Raw genomic sequence first — 18,107 nt, forward strand, 5'->3', positions numbered from 1 at the left:
AATGTAATGACTTAAACCTTATAAAATACATGGTAATTTTGTTGGTGAGACCAGTCCTACTTACCATTTATTATATTAAACTATACACTATTTACGATGTTGCACATTCATTAGATTTGATTGAGTTTATGTGATATTAAAACTTATATGTATAGTTCACAATAAGGCTTTGGTGCCGCATTAAAGAGGCACATGGCCTCACTCGAGTCTGGGGACCTGTCATCCTGCCATGGTGTAAATGCTCGGGGTATGCTCCTCCACGCGGTGCAATATGTGGCTATCTCTTGTCACTTCCTCGTTTAGCACCTAGACCTCAGCTTGACACCTGTATCTACTCACCTCCATTGATCTGCCTGGGAATAATCCGACGGTGGTGTGGATTTGGGTTGGGTCCAACTATACTTCTCCAGCCTTTGACCGGATGGGGAGGAATTTGAATTTGATGGGTTTCGATGGTTCGGATTCTCTGTAGAAGGTTCAGTTGCCCAATCCTTACTTAGTTCTGCAAGCTGTTGCTTAGGTGCCATGGTTTCCGCTGGAGGTCCTTCTCGGCGAGGTAATGGTACACTGTTGTTTTTATACAGTTTTTGGAGTCTGAATCATAGTTTCCTTTGCGAGTTTTACTCCCTCTGGTTTGGTGATGGTCTGTCAGGCAAATCTCCCTGTCCAGGGGCTTCGCCATACTACTCAGTTTCATCAATGGTTGAGGATAAACGAGGGCGCGCCCAGGGAGGTGAGGTTTTTACTCCATAGGGCATTTTGCAGTTCTCAAATTGATTTCATTATCTATACATATCATTAACATCTTTATTCTTTTGTTACATAGGTGGATTACACCTGATAGGAACCTTCAGAGGTAAGGTAAGATTATGCCAATGGTTACTTTGTTTCACTGTGTCTTTATGCTGAAGTGATACGTATCTCTGATATCAGGGTTTTGGGTTTTATGCAAGTAACTTACTGCTCCTACCTGGGTTCATGTGAGATTGATATGGCACCATCCTAGATCCTAAGAACTAACACTATGCATTGCTTTGCACAGGTTGGATTTGTTCACTATAGTTTACCCAATTTTCTTGTTAAGGTTTATGCCTACGATAAATCATATGGTAGGGGTTTTGGGTCGGAGTCTGGCCTTTAATTCTATCTAGACAGACTATAAATATTGACTATGAAGTCAGTTATTTGCAAGGTTGATTTGGTTGTTTTCTATTTAGTTTGAAAGACTATTTCGCCTTTAGTTTTAGTAATTTATGGTAAAATTCCTTGGGACCATTGTTGCTTATAACAATCAAGGGTTTTATATGCAAACGAGGGTTTTATATGCAGTTGAGGGTTTTACACACTTTTTGGTTCCGGTCTTTATTAGATGAATGCCATAGGACCTGCACTCTGTTGTAGTAAAGTGTTCTGTTGTAAAAACTCGATTATGATATTGTATATTCATATGTATTTTATTGACTTCCGAAATGTTTTCATCATTTCAAATTATTAATACTGTTACTGATATTTTTGTTAATATTGTTCCATACTTATCGACTCACAAATATGTTGATATCTACATGGTTATTAACAGTACATCTGTTGCTCACTTGTATTGAAGTATATACTTCGAACTATTTATGATACCCTTAAGCGGGTAGAAACCTTGTTTTCTTGAAGCCGAGGGTTTAAACGACCCTCTATGATAGAGAGAGAGTTACTCTGTTTGGCCTATTCCACCAGTGGTTTTAGGAATGATTTGCGACTCTGTTTGCTTTTGTTCATACAAAATAGAACAAGACTGTAGGAGCTGATTGATCTTTTGGACTCTATCGATTACTAGCTTTACAATTTCATGGGATATTTATACTTATTTCTACACTGAGAACTCCTTTCGATTTCCTGTTCTGAGTATTGGATTGATTTACATGATTAATAAATGTATTCTCTGCTTGTGCACATTCTATTACGAGTTAAGCATAATATTCATGCTATGTAATGAACTATCATGATGCTGTAAGTAAACATTTATTCTGTTATTCTATTATCATCCATGCTTAAACAAAAGAGGCTACATTACTTATCTACTTTAAATTATCAGTGGAACTTCAACAAATATCTAGAAAGTCTCTCCTCCCAGCCACGAGCCTGGCGATTACATCTAGGCTCTCCCCCAAGAACTTTCTCTACTTTTCTCACTGGAATAATTTCCAATTACAGTCGGTGCCTTGGGCCTCAAGAATACACAGCCTCAAGTCATGCACTTAATTTGACTATTAATGAGAAACTTCCCACTAGTCACTTTTCTCCCAGCTCTAGGATAGTTCCCCAATCCTTCATCTTTTCCCCCTATATTTCCCCTTCCTAGGGCAGGGGTATAACTATTTCTTGTAATTGTAGTAAACAATTTGTTTTAATTAATCATGTCTCAACTCCTAATCACTCATAATTAGGTAACAATTTGTTATTTGGCTTTCCAACCTTTGTAATAACATAGCAAAAAATAAATGCAGTAAATCATAAAACTGAATTAAATAACCACAGTAAATCATCCAAGAAGCTAGGGGTGTTACACATAATTTCTTGGCGTACTTATACTTCACCACTATTTTGTACTTATGTCATGGATATCATTATTTTTACATTCGTAATGTTACCCACCCTTATTTCAAAATTATTGTTTTAAGGACACGTAATTTCTTGGCGTACTTATACTTCACTACTCCTTTGTACTTATGTCATGGATATCATTATTTTTACATTCGTAATGTTACCAACCCTAATTTCAAAATTATTGTTTTAAGGACACATAATTTCTTGGCATACTTATACTTCATGACTCTTTTGTACTTATGTCATGGATATCATTATTTTTACATTTGTAATGTTACCAACCCTAATTTCAAAATTATTTTTTGTCATGGATATCATTATTTTTACATTTGTAATGTTACCAACCCTAATTTCAAAATTATTTTTTTAACCTCCTAAGAGGTCTTGGTACACATACCTATATATTATCTTCATTGCACTTAACCTTTGTATATAACTATACACATACTTTTTGGTTGTAAATCATAGCATTGAACTTTTATAAGGTCTTGCAATTTGATTTCCTTCCTTAAATGTGGTATTATGTATACATATATATCATAGTATTTTGGTAATGATTTCAATGTGGTTTTTATAACACGGTATATGTGATATTTATTGGAGTTTTCTATGCGTACACATGTTAAACAATGTAAACTTTGAAACCTGAACTGATACGATTATCCGTTTCGTAGAGATAGCAAAAAAGTGACCCAATTTTGAAAAGTGGTGATGTAAAATACACATTTTTTTAGCATAGTTTTTGACACTTTAAATCTTTTATGTACATTAGCTTCTAGAATGTTAATGATTTGCATGTTGATTTTAAAAGGTGTTGATTGTGCATAGATCCTTTTTTTAAGACCTATTTTTTTACTTTAAATTTTCTAATGTATTAAATGTAAATATTTATTTTCTAAATTTAACATTTTTTGGAGTGGTCTTCTTCATTTATTTATTTTATTTTATTATTTATTTTATTTTTTTATTTTTTTCGGTAGTGAGGTTTTTTTTGCATAGTTAAAAAAGAAGGTTAATGTTTTAAAGTTTTGATATTCTATATATTGATATTCTACTTATTTATATATTGTTAATTAATTTTTCAATGCACATCAAATAATTGTCTTTAAAAAATAATAATTTTTAACAATTGACATAAAAATAACTATTTTCAACAAAAATATAACTAAAGAATTACACACTTTGATAATTTTTTGCTAGAAATGACATGTCAAAATCACAATTTTTATAGGAAAAAATTAACAAAAAATAGTTAAATAATAGTTTTTTATGAATTTCATGTCAGAAAATAATAATAATGCCTATTTTTTTCAAGATATAATGATTCACATAAGAATTAAAGCAAAAATCACATAGCACAAATATTGAACACATAAAAACATTAATTGAATGTTTATTCTTCCCATAAAATGTCAAAGTAAAAAACATTACAAGTATAACTAATTAATAGTTACAAAAAATGAGCTTGATTTCCAACCATAACTTAAACTTAATCATACAATATCATGTAATCCAAACTCTTCATCCTCTAGAGTTTCATCATTATCTTCTCCCACAATATTTTCTACTTCATTTTGCTCATTTTCCTCTTCTAATGGATTTTTGATATTTGTGAATCTCCCAATGTATGTCTTTCCAATCATTCCATGTAATGGTGGTTGAGGTTCCTTTGCCTTTTTTGTCATACGTGATTCACTAAAATTCCCTTTATTCAACCCAATTTCTTGCATTGCATCTGGAAGAAATTGAAGAGCATTAAATTTTTGTTGAATAAATTTGCACTGTACTGGATCTTTTTCAATGGAAATGCAATTCCTTCCTTTTTTCAGGCAACATGCTAGTGTTGTACCTAATTATCAAGCACAAAATAAATAATGAAGTAAATTAGTATAATGACATATAAATTAAGGAAGAAGATATTTAAATTCAATTCTATATAATAAAACTTACCTGAGCCAAAAAATAAATCTAGAACCCGATCTCCTTCATTTGAAGATATATCTATAAGATAGTTAACTAATGACTGTGGCTTTTGATAAATGTTAACTATATCTCCTTTTGCTTCTTTTTCTTCACATGTTGGTTTTTTCACAACATCATAAACGAGTACTTGGCTATGACTCTTTCCATCTACTTGATTAAAAATCATAGACATATAGCTATCATCTTTCGACCAACTATCAATATGGATGAATTCACAAACATTTATAAATGGTTGATCTTCACAATTAAGAAGATTTTACTTTTTCTTGTAACATGAAATAGTAAAAGTTCAATTAACTTGTACATAAATGATTTTTTTTTAACATTAATCAAACATACATTTTCAACGTCTTACCATGTAAGTTGCATCCTTGAGTTTGTTTTCCCCTTGAAGCTTGACAATAACATTGCCAATTGTGTGTCTGAATGAATATCACAAATCTCTATAATGGTGATGATGTGACTTCTACAAATCTCGCAACCACTTTACTAAGAGCTTGATAAGTATAAGGGTCATTATCGTAGTTAATGTTTGGGATATCAAAACCATAAAAAATATCTGCAATAACTTGGGAATAATCCCTTTTAGGTGTGAGTTTAGCTATGTCTTCACAGTCGCCTTGTATTATTTCTTATTGAATAGTGTCAAGCCCATTCCAAATTAAATGAGTAAGAGTTAGATCAAGTTCAATATTCCTAAGACGTTGCTTCTTCAGTCTTTCAATCTTAATTTTTTCAATAAAGGTGCTGAAATTATCTGGTGCTCCATTTGCATCCTTCCTCATCTTTAATAAAATAAACACATATATGTATAAGTTATAAAATAAAAATAGTATATAGGTGAATAAAAATGAATGTATAAATCAACATACCTTTTTAAATGCAAGATAAAAATCTTTTAGTGTTGATGTCAAACTTGAATCTGGATAGTTGTGTACACATCATCCCAACTATCTTCATTCAACAATTTAACCATTTGTTCTTGTATTTTCATGTAAAATTTGTGACTGAATAGATAAAGTAAAAATTTTAATATAATGATATGTATAACAAATACTACCAAGAACAATATGTTATATTTAAAATAAAATTATAATATATAAATAAGTAAAAATAATTCAACAAACTTACTTTTGAAATTCCTGAGACATTTCCTCCAATGATAATTCCCCTGACCTCACACAAAATAATATTGCTTTGACAAGTTTTTCATCCTTCACTCGCAATTATCTCCAAGGTGTGATAGTCATATCTTCTAGAAGCTGCTTCATTTCAGGACCTGATTTACTATTGCTACATATCAATGGTTTAGACCTTTTGACCTTCTGGTTTTTAAAGCCAATGTTTTCCCACATGCTAAAAATCACATTAATCAATTCCCATATCTCTCTAGTTCTAAATTCCAACTAGAAATTGTTATCAATACTTCTGAATATATCAGTATTTACTCTGCCTCCTTCTGATTTGATTTTCTTCTCAATTTGATAGCCTATTTCCCTACAACATTCCTTTCGGAAATCTACAGTAACATTTATCTTATCCCACCACATGTTTCTTCAAATTCACTATGAATAAATCTTATCCTTTGGATGAAAGTCATAGACATCCTATATTCATTATCTGAATTATGATCCCATGCCAATAACTTTGCTTCTGTATATGATATAATAGCATAAATGATACATTTCATTATTTCAAAACGTGGGTTATTGGGATATTCCCCCATTAATTTCCTTTGAGCTTCTAGAGAATGGTTCCCCCAAGAACATAATAGTTGTATTCAAAACATTTTAACTTAAATGTTTATTTGTTGGGAACTTGAATTTGATCAACAAGAAGCACATAACTAACCACATTAACATTTGGATTGTACCTGATCAATGTCTTCAAGTTGTGAACATGCAAGTTCCGTGGCTTTCTGATTCGATATTTACATTGTACTTCACTTGGCTTATAGATTTGTCTCACATTAAGCTGAAATGTACGACCACACTCAATTAAGTTTCTCTTTGTCAAGTTCTGTCGAATGGAATTTTGTTTTGTTTTAATAATGCCATCCTCTAAATCACCTTTTGATGTAATGATTTCCCTACTTTATTTTGAATTTTCACTAGGATCTTCACTGTTGGTAATGACTACTTGAGAATGTTCAGCTTTAATTTTCTTCCTCATAACATTCTCATCATTAATTAGAACAACAACATTCTTGGGCATTGTTACTTTTGGCATTTTATGGCTCTTCTCCTTTCTAACATTAGTTCCAATTTCATCCTTAGTAATGACAACATATTCTTTAGCGTCAATTTCAACTTCCTTATCTTCAAAAGTAATGTGTCTACCTTTGCTAGATTTATCCACTAGAGGCATTTTTTTATTATTTTTTATTATTTTTTATTATTTTTTTCTGATCCCTTGGATGTAGTTTTGTAGCATCATGAATTACTACTTTTTGCTTGTTTTCCATATCTTCTTCTGACCTTGAGTAGAAACTACTGGCAACTTTCATAATATCTTGCTCTATTAAATGAATGCCTCCCAACATAATTGAATTTTTGTTAATAAACTTCTGTCAAACAAGATATCATATGTCAATAAAACTAAGTTAAAAAATATAATGAGATAATTATAGTAACGTAAAACAAAAATATAAATAACAATATTTACGATATCTTGTGCAATCTCATTGACGATTTGTTTAGACAACTTTGTAGATCCCTCTCTCATGTCATACAATGACAATGATAATTGATATTTAATCTTGTCATCTTACTTGGGCGGTTTTGTAAGTATATAAACAACTTCAATGTTCGGTATCAAACACATGTCTATGACCTTTCCCAGCACCTCATAAATTCCACTATCACTAGTGTTCTGGATTTAAATAGGAATGCAACAAATTACAGATATAACCATAAATACAAAGATACAACAAAAATAATACTTCATTTCATTAATGTAAAATATTGAAATATGCTTACAAACAGGAATGGAAATAAACTAGCTCAGGCGATGGTAGCTTATCTCTGAGAAGAGATGTGGCAGCTACATGCCTCTAAACTCTCTTACAATGAGGATTGAAGGCCTATTTATTGTTGAGAAACAATGGAAAACCCTAAACATCCAAAACCCTAACCCTAGGAGATGAAGCGCTAAACTATGGGCCCCGTTTTGGGTAAATTGGCACATCAACTTCCCAGGGTCGCAACTTTGGCATACGATCTCCGTTTGACGTGCACAATACCTTGTTAGAAATATCTATCCGAGAACTAAAACTTTGGGAAAAGAAAGATTGGTCCATGGTCCCATGATGCTCTCAATTTTCCCAAAAAAAGTTGTTTAGGGCTTCAAAACGGCTTCGGAAGTTCAGGACCCGAAAAACTACCAAAAATAGTAAATTGTGCTACAAATAAGGAAACTGAAAAATTGACCAAAACAATGATGGGGGTCCAAGTGGAATTGGCAGGTCTAGTAATGGTGGAAAGTATGGCTGAAGGCAGTCCACATTAAACACTAGGTGTAGGCCAAGGAATGGGGGAATGCTGAGCTCAAATGCATTGTCTTCCATAGCCTTGGTAATGGTGTAAGGACCATATCAGAGTGGTATGAGCTTCTGATGGGCTCTTGTAAGGCATTGTTTTTGTAGATGCAACCAGACTTTGTCACGCACTTGAAACTTGTGTGGTACCTGATGTTGATCATGTCGCTGCTTGTACTTGGAATTTTCTAGAATGGAGCAATGATATATCGGTCTATTGGGTAAAGGTGCTCTAGAAGTCAGATCAGATGAATGCTTGACCTGACAGTGAAATGGTATCCTTGTGGGTGAGGAGAAGATGTCCCTGTCTTCTTTCATGGCCATATCCATATGCTTCTGATGCGTGGAGGAACCCTTCCTAGGGGCCATGGATTTGGCTATGATCTTCCCCTTACTTTGAGGGCGAACCAAACAAAAGATAAATTTCCTAGTCTCGGAGATGATCTTACTACCTTTCTTAGTAGAGATAAAAGAAGTGGCACTAGGTGGGGCTACCTACGGTATCCTATATAATGAACTACCCAAAGAAATAATAACAGCGCAAGACCTTGACTCATACACAACATGTCGCCTCCATAAGTATGGTTGGCCTAATAGTACATCACAAACATCAAGAGGTGCAACATCACACAATACCTCATCTGTGAAGGGCTTAATGCTGTAGGGAATGCGACACTACTTGCGGACTCAGAGATCTCATCCTTGGTGAAGCCATCCGATGTTGTATGGTTATGGGTGTGGTGTAGTCAGTAGGCCCAACCGCTTCATGACCGCTGCTAAAATTAGGTTCGTTTGGCTCCCACTATCAACAATGAATTACAGCAGCGAACCCTTCACCCATATCTGTGAGTGGAAAAGATGCTCCCCCTCCTCTGGATCTTTAGGATCATTCTTTTGGATCTTGGTGGTGGCAACAATGGTGCTGAGATCAATGTTAATGATCTACTTCCCTTTATCATTCCCCTTGTCAGGTTTTGACTTAGGGTTGGAACATGCATATGATTATGAAGCCTTCAACTTGACCACCAACGACTGCTTGGTCCGTCACTAACTTGTGTTGTGAGTGGGGCTCTTATGGAACTCACACCACTTTCCTATGTCCTTCTTTGTCTTCATGGTGTTGTTCTTTTTTTGCGGCTTTGATGGGTTGTCTTGGGTCACCCTACCTTGTGTTTGTCCTTTGTTCTTTGGATTCGCAAATCCAAAGTCTCGCTTCTTTTGTTTAAACTTTTGCTTGATCTGGATAGTGTATTGGTATGTCGTGCTGAGCGAGGATATGTTCAGGAACTCCATCTTGTCCTAGATGTATCTATGTAGGCAGCTACAGGGTAGTACTACTCCTTGATGGCATCCCGGAATGAATTCCAAGTAGGTGCGGCTGAAAATAGTGAGCCCGTACTTTCATCCTTTTGCTTGCAGTAGGTTTCGCACCAGTCCTTGATGTCGGGGGCTACTTTGAGAAGTGAAAAAGTGATATTTTGTTGGCTGGAAAAATCATGAATAGAAAAATACCCTTCCAGTAGATTTAACCATTTATCTACAACATCTGCATCTATCTAACCCTCGAATATGGGGATTTCAAAATTAATTTGTACCTTAAAGGGTGTGGCATTTCCAGAGTAGCTGTTGGAAGCTGATGCGTCGCCTCTTGGTAGCCACTAAAGGATCTGGGCAAAGTTTTCCATCATCACATTCCTTTGTCGCTCAAGGGCTTCTTCAAGCAAGATTTTGATAGGATGTCCTGCCCCCTTATCTTTCTTTTCATCTGCCATGGGAGGCCATTAGGATTTGCGAGGCTGGTCTTGCAAAGGTTCGGCTAGTTCAAGCCCTAACTCCTTATATCTTGACCTTGTTGGGGACAAGCAAAGAAAAACAGAGAAAGAGAAGACTACTCTCATACCACTGATTCAGATTTAAATAGGAACCAAAAAATTATAAATATAACCATAAGTACAAAGATACAACAGAAATAATATTTCATTTCATTAATGAAAATACTGAAATATGCTTACAAACAGAAATGGAAATAAACTAGCTCGGAAGATGGTGGCTTATATTTGAGGAGAGATGCGGTTGCTACATGCCTCTGAACTCTCTTACAATGAGGCTCGAAGGCCTATTTATTGTTGAGAAACAACGGAAAACCTTAAACATCCAAAACCCTAACCCTAGGAGATGAAGCGTCAAACTATGGGCCTCGTTTTGGATAAATTGGTACATCAACTTTTGGGGGTCACAACTTTGGCATATGATCTCCGTTTGATGCGCACAATACCTTTTTAAAAAGATCTATCCATGGAATACAACTTTGGGAAGAGAAACACTAGTCGATGGATCCATGTTGCTCATAGTTTTCGCAAAACATGTTGTTTAGGGCTTCAAAACGGCTCCAAAAGTTTAGGGCCCGTAAAAATGCCAAAAATAGTAAATTGTGCTACAAATAAGGAAACTGAAAAAATGACAGAAACAATGGTGGGGGTCCAAGTGGAATTGGTGGGTGGCCACCAATATTCACCTAGATTAGCTAGGGATATCAACATATGGATATATCTGCACATCTTTGCCTTCTCTTTCTTTCACATACCACATATTTTCTAGAAGCTTCACTTCTTTTGATTTCTTCCAGTATGAAATCGTCTTCTTATAATTTGAGGCACTTGATAGATTTGTAGTTATTAGCTCACATTTGGATTGTTCAACAATTTTTTTTGAGGATTCGCCTTTAATTTTAGCAGTCTTTTGCCCAGAAATATTCACATATATCTTTTCTGATGCCATTTTCCTGCAAAAAAATACACATATTTAAATCAGTAAATTACAAAAAATAATTGCTTAAATTAAAAAACAAAATGATAAATGATAAATAATTTTGTAAAACCTAACCATTTAAAAAAAAAGTTTTAAAAAAAATAAGAAATTTAAAAAATGTAGCCCCCTCCCACTCCACTTCAGCAGCCCCAACCGTGCAGCCCCATCCCGCCCCACCCTCGCAGCCCAACGGCCCATCGGGGGTGGTGGGTTGATTGCGCCCAGCACCCCGCCCCACCTCGGTGAGTTGTTGGGCTACTAAGGTGGGGCGAGGGGTTGGGCGCCAGCCCTGCTCCACACCCTAGCGGCCCAACAACCCACCGAGGTGGTGGATCGATTCTCATAATCAACCCGCTACCTCGACAGGCCATTGGGTCATCGTGTGGGATGCGGGGGTCAGCACCTAGCCCCTCGCCCCACCTCGGCAGCCCAACGACCTGCGGAGGTGGCAACTAATTCTCCTGGTGGGCCATTGGGCCATCGAGGTGGGATGGGGGGCTGGGTGCCTGCTCCCCGGACCCTCCCCCATGGGCCTTTTGGGCTGCCAGCGAGCACGATTGGGCCCACAACACCCACTGCAGACATAGTGGGTAAATTTGGCTCATCTAAATTTTTAATTTCTAAACAAAAATTAAATTTCATTAAATTGAATTTTAAAACTTGCACAGAGCAAAAGGGAAACTAACCTTTCAAATGTGATAATCTTCCATTGAATATGTTGTTGATAGTACTGTAGTTGCTCCACAAATTCACTCCAAATCTTTTAACAAACCTCAAAAAACCTTGATGTGATGTGAGAAATAGTGATAATGAAATTTATGTTATAGCGGAAATTACAAAATTATTTTGCCGCATGGTTAATGTGGGACTAATTTGTTTTTACAAAAACTTTAACATGTAAATTTTGTTATGGCGATATAGGGAACTATGATAAAACGAACATTATAGAATTGGTTTATTGCACGGTGAATGTGGGATTAATTTATTTTTATAAAGACTTTAACATATAAATCCTGTTATGGTGATATAGTAAATCATGATAAAGCGAACATTACGTAATTATTTGACTGCACGGTGAATGTGGGATTAATTTGTTTTAGAAGATATAATAAAAATTAAAAAAAATCAGTTGTATAGTAAATGTTATATAGTTTAAATAAAAAATTAAACTAGGTAAAAGATTTAGTTTACAATCTTAATTTAAAGATTTATTTTGGAAAATTCATTTCATCAGAAAATTTTAGTTAAAAATTTTCAATAAATTGTAGAAGAAAATTATGGAGGAAAATACGTGAAACAAAATTTTTGGAGGGAAAAATTTCGGCGAAAATTTTTGGAGGGAAACTTTGGAGGGAAATTTTCATTTTTTAAGCTATATATTATCATTAGGTGTGCATTTGTATCATTCAACCTCTTTTGTTTGAAAGGCATGGATTCTTCTGATAGTGAAGTTTTTCTTTGTGAAGCATCAACATCTTCATCATGTAACAACTCTATTCATATTGATGAATATAACAAAAATTCTTCCACTATGAATAGAAAGTCAAATATTCCACTTAGTCCTAATCCTAAGGACTATGAGAGAAACACTGATGAAAGACAAGATGAAGAATTTCAAATAAATAAAGAGTCACGGTTTCCACTTAGTCCTAATCCTATGGACTATGAGAGCAACAATGATGAAGAGCATGATGAAGATTTTCAAATAAATAAAGAGTCGTGGTTTCCACTTAGTCCTAATCCTATGGACTATGAGAGTAGCAGTGATGAAGAGCATGATGAAGAATTTCAAATGAATAGAGTTTCACAGTGTCCACTTAGTCCTAATCCTATGGACTATGAGAGCAACAATGATGAAGAGCATGATGAAGAATTTCAAATGAATAGAGTGTCACAGTGTCCACTTAGTCCTAATCCTATGGACTATGAGAGTAGTAGTGATGAATAACATGATGAAGAATTTCAAATGAATAGAGTCTCATAGTGTCCACTTAGTCCTAATCCTATGGACTATGAGAGGAGCAGTGATGAAGAACATGATGAGTCATTTCAAATGAATAGAGTGTCACGATGTCCACTTACTCCTAATCCTGTGGACTATGAGAGTAGCAGTGATGAAGAGCATGATGAATATTTTCAAATAAATAAAGAGTTCCGGTTTCCACTTAGTCCTAATCCCATGGACTATAAGAACAATAGTGATGAAGGCCAGGATGAATAATTTCCAATAAATCAAGAGTCACATTTTCCACCTAGTCCTAATCCTAAGGACTATGAGAGCAGTAGTGATGAAGGATAGGATGAAGCACTTAGTCCTAATCCTAAGGACTACGAGAGCAACAATGACGAAGGGCATGATGAAGAATTTTCAGTAAGTAAAGAGTCATATTTTCAACGTAGTTCTAATCCTATGGACTATGAGAGCAGCACTCATAATGCACATGATGAAGAATATCCAATAAAAATCGAATCAAATTTTACATTTAGTCCTAATTCTAAGGACTATGACGGTAGCACTAAAGAAGGGAAAAATGAAGAATATCCTCCAAGTCAGTATTTCAAAAGAACAGATGATCATAGTGAGGATAACATTCCTCATAATGATGATGAAAATTCTTATATGAATGATGATCCAATGATGGAGATGTTCCCAGGAAATATTGTATCGAGGAGTAGTAGCAGACCTTTTCATATCAATTGAAGATTTTCTAGTTATACAAGTGGTAGAGCAGAATATCTGACGAGAAGAATTTCTATCAGCGCTCTCATTTTAGGTGAATGTTGTAAAAAAAATTGCTTAAAACATATGGATTTCAAGTTTGCATTAGAGAAAAGGAAGAGATATTTGTCAATGAATAAAAGCATGCAAAATTCATATTTAGTGGGGTGCATGCAATCTACATTGTCAAGTTAATATTATCATATTGGGTCTTTAGCTATCTATAGAAAGGATTTCAAAATGTTTCATTCATTGGGTAATTTTCTTCTGTCAAGAATCCAAGAAAATTTGGAAAAGGATACCACATTTTATTCAAAAGTACGTCATAAATGATAGTTTGGGCCATTATCAAATACTGTAATGTCATGGATGAAATATTTCTTTTGAAAGCATGGAGAGTGTATGCCAAATAGAGAGATAATACATATTCCAGATAATTTCTCAAGGCGAGAAATATACAACTTATACAAAGAACATGTAGAAGGTGCTGAGGGACATGGTCAATTTATTACATATCAATAGTTTGTGAAGATATGGAAGAAAGAATTCAACAATGTATGTATTCCTAAGAAGACAAGGATGGGGATTTGCAGTACATGTGCTTCTCTTAAATAAAAAAGGGATAAATGTGAAGGGTCAAAAAGAGGTAAGAATTCATAACTTCATAACTTTAAATTTGTATAGTCATCAACTATGAAAACATATTTCTTAATGACTTTCTTTTATCTTGTGTAGATTCCATTGTTAAAGAACTTCAAGAGCATCACGAACAAAAAGAAAGTGAAAGGAAAAATTTGTACAAGCATAGAAAGAAGTGTTATGATAATCCAAATGAATATTTGGGTTTGATAATTTATGGTATGGACCAGAAGAAAACACTTCTACAACATTTGTTTGCACACCCAAAAATTTACAGGAGGAAAATTTTATTCAGTATCACTTGGTCGGTTGTATGGTCTTCAATGGGAAAATTTTGCCAAGGGTATAATTCATAGCTCAAAATATTCATAATGATGCAAATCTAACAATAACCATAATTCATGATGTGCTTTCTCATTGGTTTGGTAATCTTCCTGAAGTTTTGTATTTACAATTGGAAAACACTTGTCGTGAAAACAAAAAAAAAGATTTCTTTTGGATATCTAAACATGCTTATTGAATTGAGAAATTTTTAGAAGGTAAAGGTTGGTTTCCTTCTTCTTGGGCACACTCATGACCATATTGATCAGATGTTCAGTTGTTTTTTAGACACATTGAGGAGGAAGGAAGTTGGGAGCTTGCCATCATTAATTGAATGTATTAATAAATCATACATGCCAAAGCCTACTTTTGATGTGTTAGAAGAAACTGTTGACATGCAAAGGTTTATTCCAGGATCACATGGTGAGGAGAAATGCATTGAACAACTTACTAGCATTAGCTTCCAACATCAATTTTGTATCAAAAGAATTGATGGGAAAACACTAATATAGGGCAAGAAGTATTCAAGTACTACAGAATGGGCACTGTCATTAGGTTTGGAATTTTTGAAGTTCATTCCAAATTATCCAATATTTGCATAAAATACATTGTTATTACAATCATTTGTTGAAGTTCATAATGCATGCAGGAAGAATAGAGATATCACCTGGGTACAGCGGCAAGGCTAGGGCATATCCTGTTAGTAGGTTAATCAAAATAATAAAATTTAATAATTTATTAAATGATCAATGGTCGGCTAATCTCCCTAGCTGTCATCCTCCACCATATTTATCACAAACTCTTTTTCCTCTTCTCTGTATATCAAGTCCTGATGATGAGTCTTGCTCTAGACTCGAAACGTCGACAAAAAAAGATGAACACTGTGGATTATCCGAATTCAATCTCTCAAAAACCACTCCACAGAAACCTGCAATCCAAAAAAGAATAGAGATATAAATTATTTTGATTTCCTAGAAGAAATTAAAAAATGAAATAGATATACATATGAGTACTTTGATATTGCTGATTTAGTTTGGTGGGAGTCATTTTTCAATAATCAAAGTGATATCATTTGAAGAACAACAAATGAAGATTTACCTTTGAAAAATCCATTTATTTGGCCACAAAATGTATCAAATGAACATAAGGAAAGAAACATTGTTAAACAACAACAATCTCTAGGTATTATTAATTATTCATAGGAAGAGGAAAGAGAAATGTATATTGGTTCCAAAAGATCTTGTGCAAAACGTGAAGCCATGGAAGACCTTTACAGGGGTTTAGTATAGGACATTAAGGAGGGTTGCATGATCGTAGTGCTAGTAGATGGAGATCCCAATGGCTATCCATTCCGGGTTGCTAAGGTTATAAAGGTGATTATAGAAAATGAAGATGTTGCAGGTGTTGAAGTACATTGGTATGCCAAAAATGCACACCCATTCAATGGTGTGTATAAGGCAAAGATGGTAGTTGATTAAAAAATTGGCAGAAAGAGAAAAGGAAGGGGTACAGATATTAATTGTTTCTGCACAGACCTCTTAAAATTTTAGGATGTTGACATACTTGTTTATGACTTAAATTTAACAAAGAGAGGAACTCTTCGCTTCAAGACGATAGAGATTATGAAGAGGTTGTTTCTAGAAGGAACAATGTTGAGATGGGAGTTTGATGAAACCAGTCGTAGATCTAGGAGAATTTTGAAACTTGAAATGGTGGGGATGCATGTGGACTTAGATGGGGCACTAGTTGATCAAAGAGAAGAATATGGAACATCTTCATCTTCCTCCAGTCATTCATCTGAAGATGTGAATTCTGATGGTGTTCAAGAAAATATGAGTGATTTTGAATAATTTTATAAGACAATGTATATAACTGGTGTTTGCATCATATCTTAAATAAAATTTTTGATGTCCATATGGTGTTAAATGATGTTATGAGTCATTTTTATGTTTTTCGGATTATATATTTTAACTAGAATTTGCACCAGATGTTGCAAAGGAAATGTTGTCACGCATAAATTGAGGAACAATCTAAATAAGATGGAGAGATGTAGCAGAAATGAAATTCTAATGTTGCATAAACTGAAGTTGATTTAGGGTGCCTAAGACTATATTTTTTATTAATTATTGAATTAATATTGCATATAAATCTCATAAAATTCAACCAAGCAATAATTCTGATTGACTTCTTTATAAGAGGGCATTAGATGAAGCCAATGTGAGATTGGATGAGTCTTGTGTGGTTTAGAAGAGAGCACTGGAGAAATATAAGAGTGATAAGTTGTTCACCAATGAGCTTGAGGAGGACACCATTGAGGCTGCTCACAAGAGGGATCAAGGCTGATATTCTGAACTTGAAGCTGTGTAGAGACAACATGCTTTTGATGCAGTTTCCTTGAAATATACACATCAAGAGCTTCAACGGGTCAAGGAAAACCTCTCCATTGCGATGGATTCTAAGGACATCTTGGCTAAACAGGGCATGGATGCAATCAATGCTTCAAAGGCCAATGCTTCATCTAAGAAATCAGATGACAATTCTGTGTCAATTGCAAAAGAAGAGTATGATTTTATATACAAGAAAGAAAAAGAGGCTGAAGAACATCCAATTAAAAGAATATAAAATGTCCTTGCCCAGGAGGAACATGATAATATCAAGGAAAAGGAAGCCGTGTAGAAGTTAAATGCATTGAATTCAGATCTCTAGAAGAGTAGGAAAATTACAGATCAATCTTCAAGAGTGAGAAGCTGTCGACTGATGAGCTTGTGTAGGACACCATTGAGGCTGCTCAGAAGAGGGTTTAAGGCCAACAATGCGAACTTGAAGCTCTGTAGAGACATGTTTTTGATGTGTTTTCCTTGTAATCTGCACATCAAGAGCTTCAAAGGGTCAAGAAAAACCTCTCCATTGTGATGGATTCTAAGGACACCACGACTAAACAGGGCATGGATGTAGTCAATGCTTCAAAGGCCAATGCAAAAAAAATCAGAGGAATTGTCTGCAGAGTTATGTTTTCTGAAAGAGGCTCTTGATTCGGCATATGCATTACATTCAATGGTTGAGGATGAAAAGGCTGCTATTGCTGCAAAATGGGAATCTGAAGCCAAATAAGCATCTGCAATGGCAAGTAAGGCTAGTGAAGAGGTTCAATTGTTGAAGAAATAATTGACCAATGTCAAGGATATTGAGTTGAAGTTGTCTGATGCACCAAAGTTGAGGTTAACATAGCCAAAGAAAATGCAACTAAATTATTAGATTCCTTTGAAGAAGTTGAAGCTCAGATCGTTGCAGCAAAAGAAGATGCACAAAGTGCTAATATGTAATTTCTATTGTCAAATATCCTTTGGTTAACATAGCCAAATAAAATGCAACTAAATGCAACTAAATTAATAGATTCCCTTGAAGAAGCTAAAGCTGAGATTGTTGCAGCAAAATATGTAAAAAGTGTTAACATGGAAATTTCCATTGTCAAAGGTCCTCTTTTGGACAAAGAAAATGAGCTTCATC

At 34.7% G+C, this 18,107-nt stretch overlaps 1 protein-coding gene across 3 annotated transcripts; it reads left to right on the forward strand.

The window, feature by feature from the left end:
- The first annotated feature begins 215 nt into the window (after nucleotides 1-215).
- LOC149203349 (uncharacterized) lies at nucleotides 216-1,519 on the forward strand. 3 transcript variants are annotated; one of them, XM_089400178.1, is made up of 4 exons: nucleotides 334-556; nucleotides 653-733; nucleotides 827-861; nucleotides 1,043-1,519. In XM_089400178.1, the coding sequence occupies exons 1-4, from the start codon at nucleotides 526-528 to the stop codon at nucleotides 1,139-1,141; spliced, it is 246 nt and encodes an 81-aa protein (XP_089256304.1). In that variant the 5' UTR covers nucleotides 334-525; the 3' UTR covers nucleotides 1,142-1,519. The 3 variants fall into 3 exon arrangements, with proteins under 3 accessions (XP_089256303.1, XP_089256302.1, XP_089256304.1); XM_089400177.1 differs by having other exon boundaries at nucleotides 216-733; nucleotides 827-856; XM_089400176.1 differs by having other exon boundaries at nucleotides 319-733.
- Nucleotides 1,520-18,107: the final 16,588 nt, after the last annotated feature.

Source organism: Pinus tabuliformis, chromosome 2_1 (assembly GCF_031772625.1).
Source record: "Pinus tabuliformis cultivar Carrire ecotype Pingquan chromosome 2_1, CPIR1, whole genome shotgun sequence".
NCBI lineage: Eukaryota > Viridiplantae > Streptophyta > Pinopsida > Pinales > Pinaceae > Pinus > Pinus tabuliformis.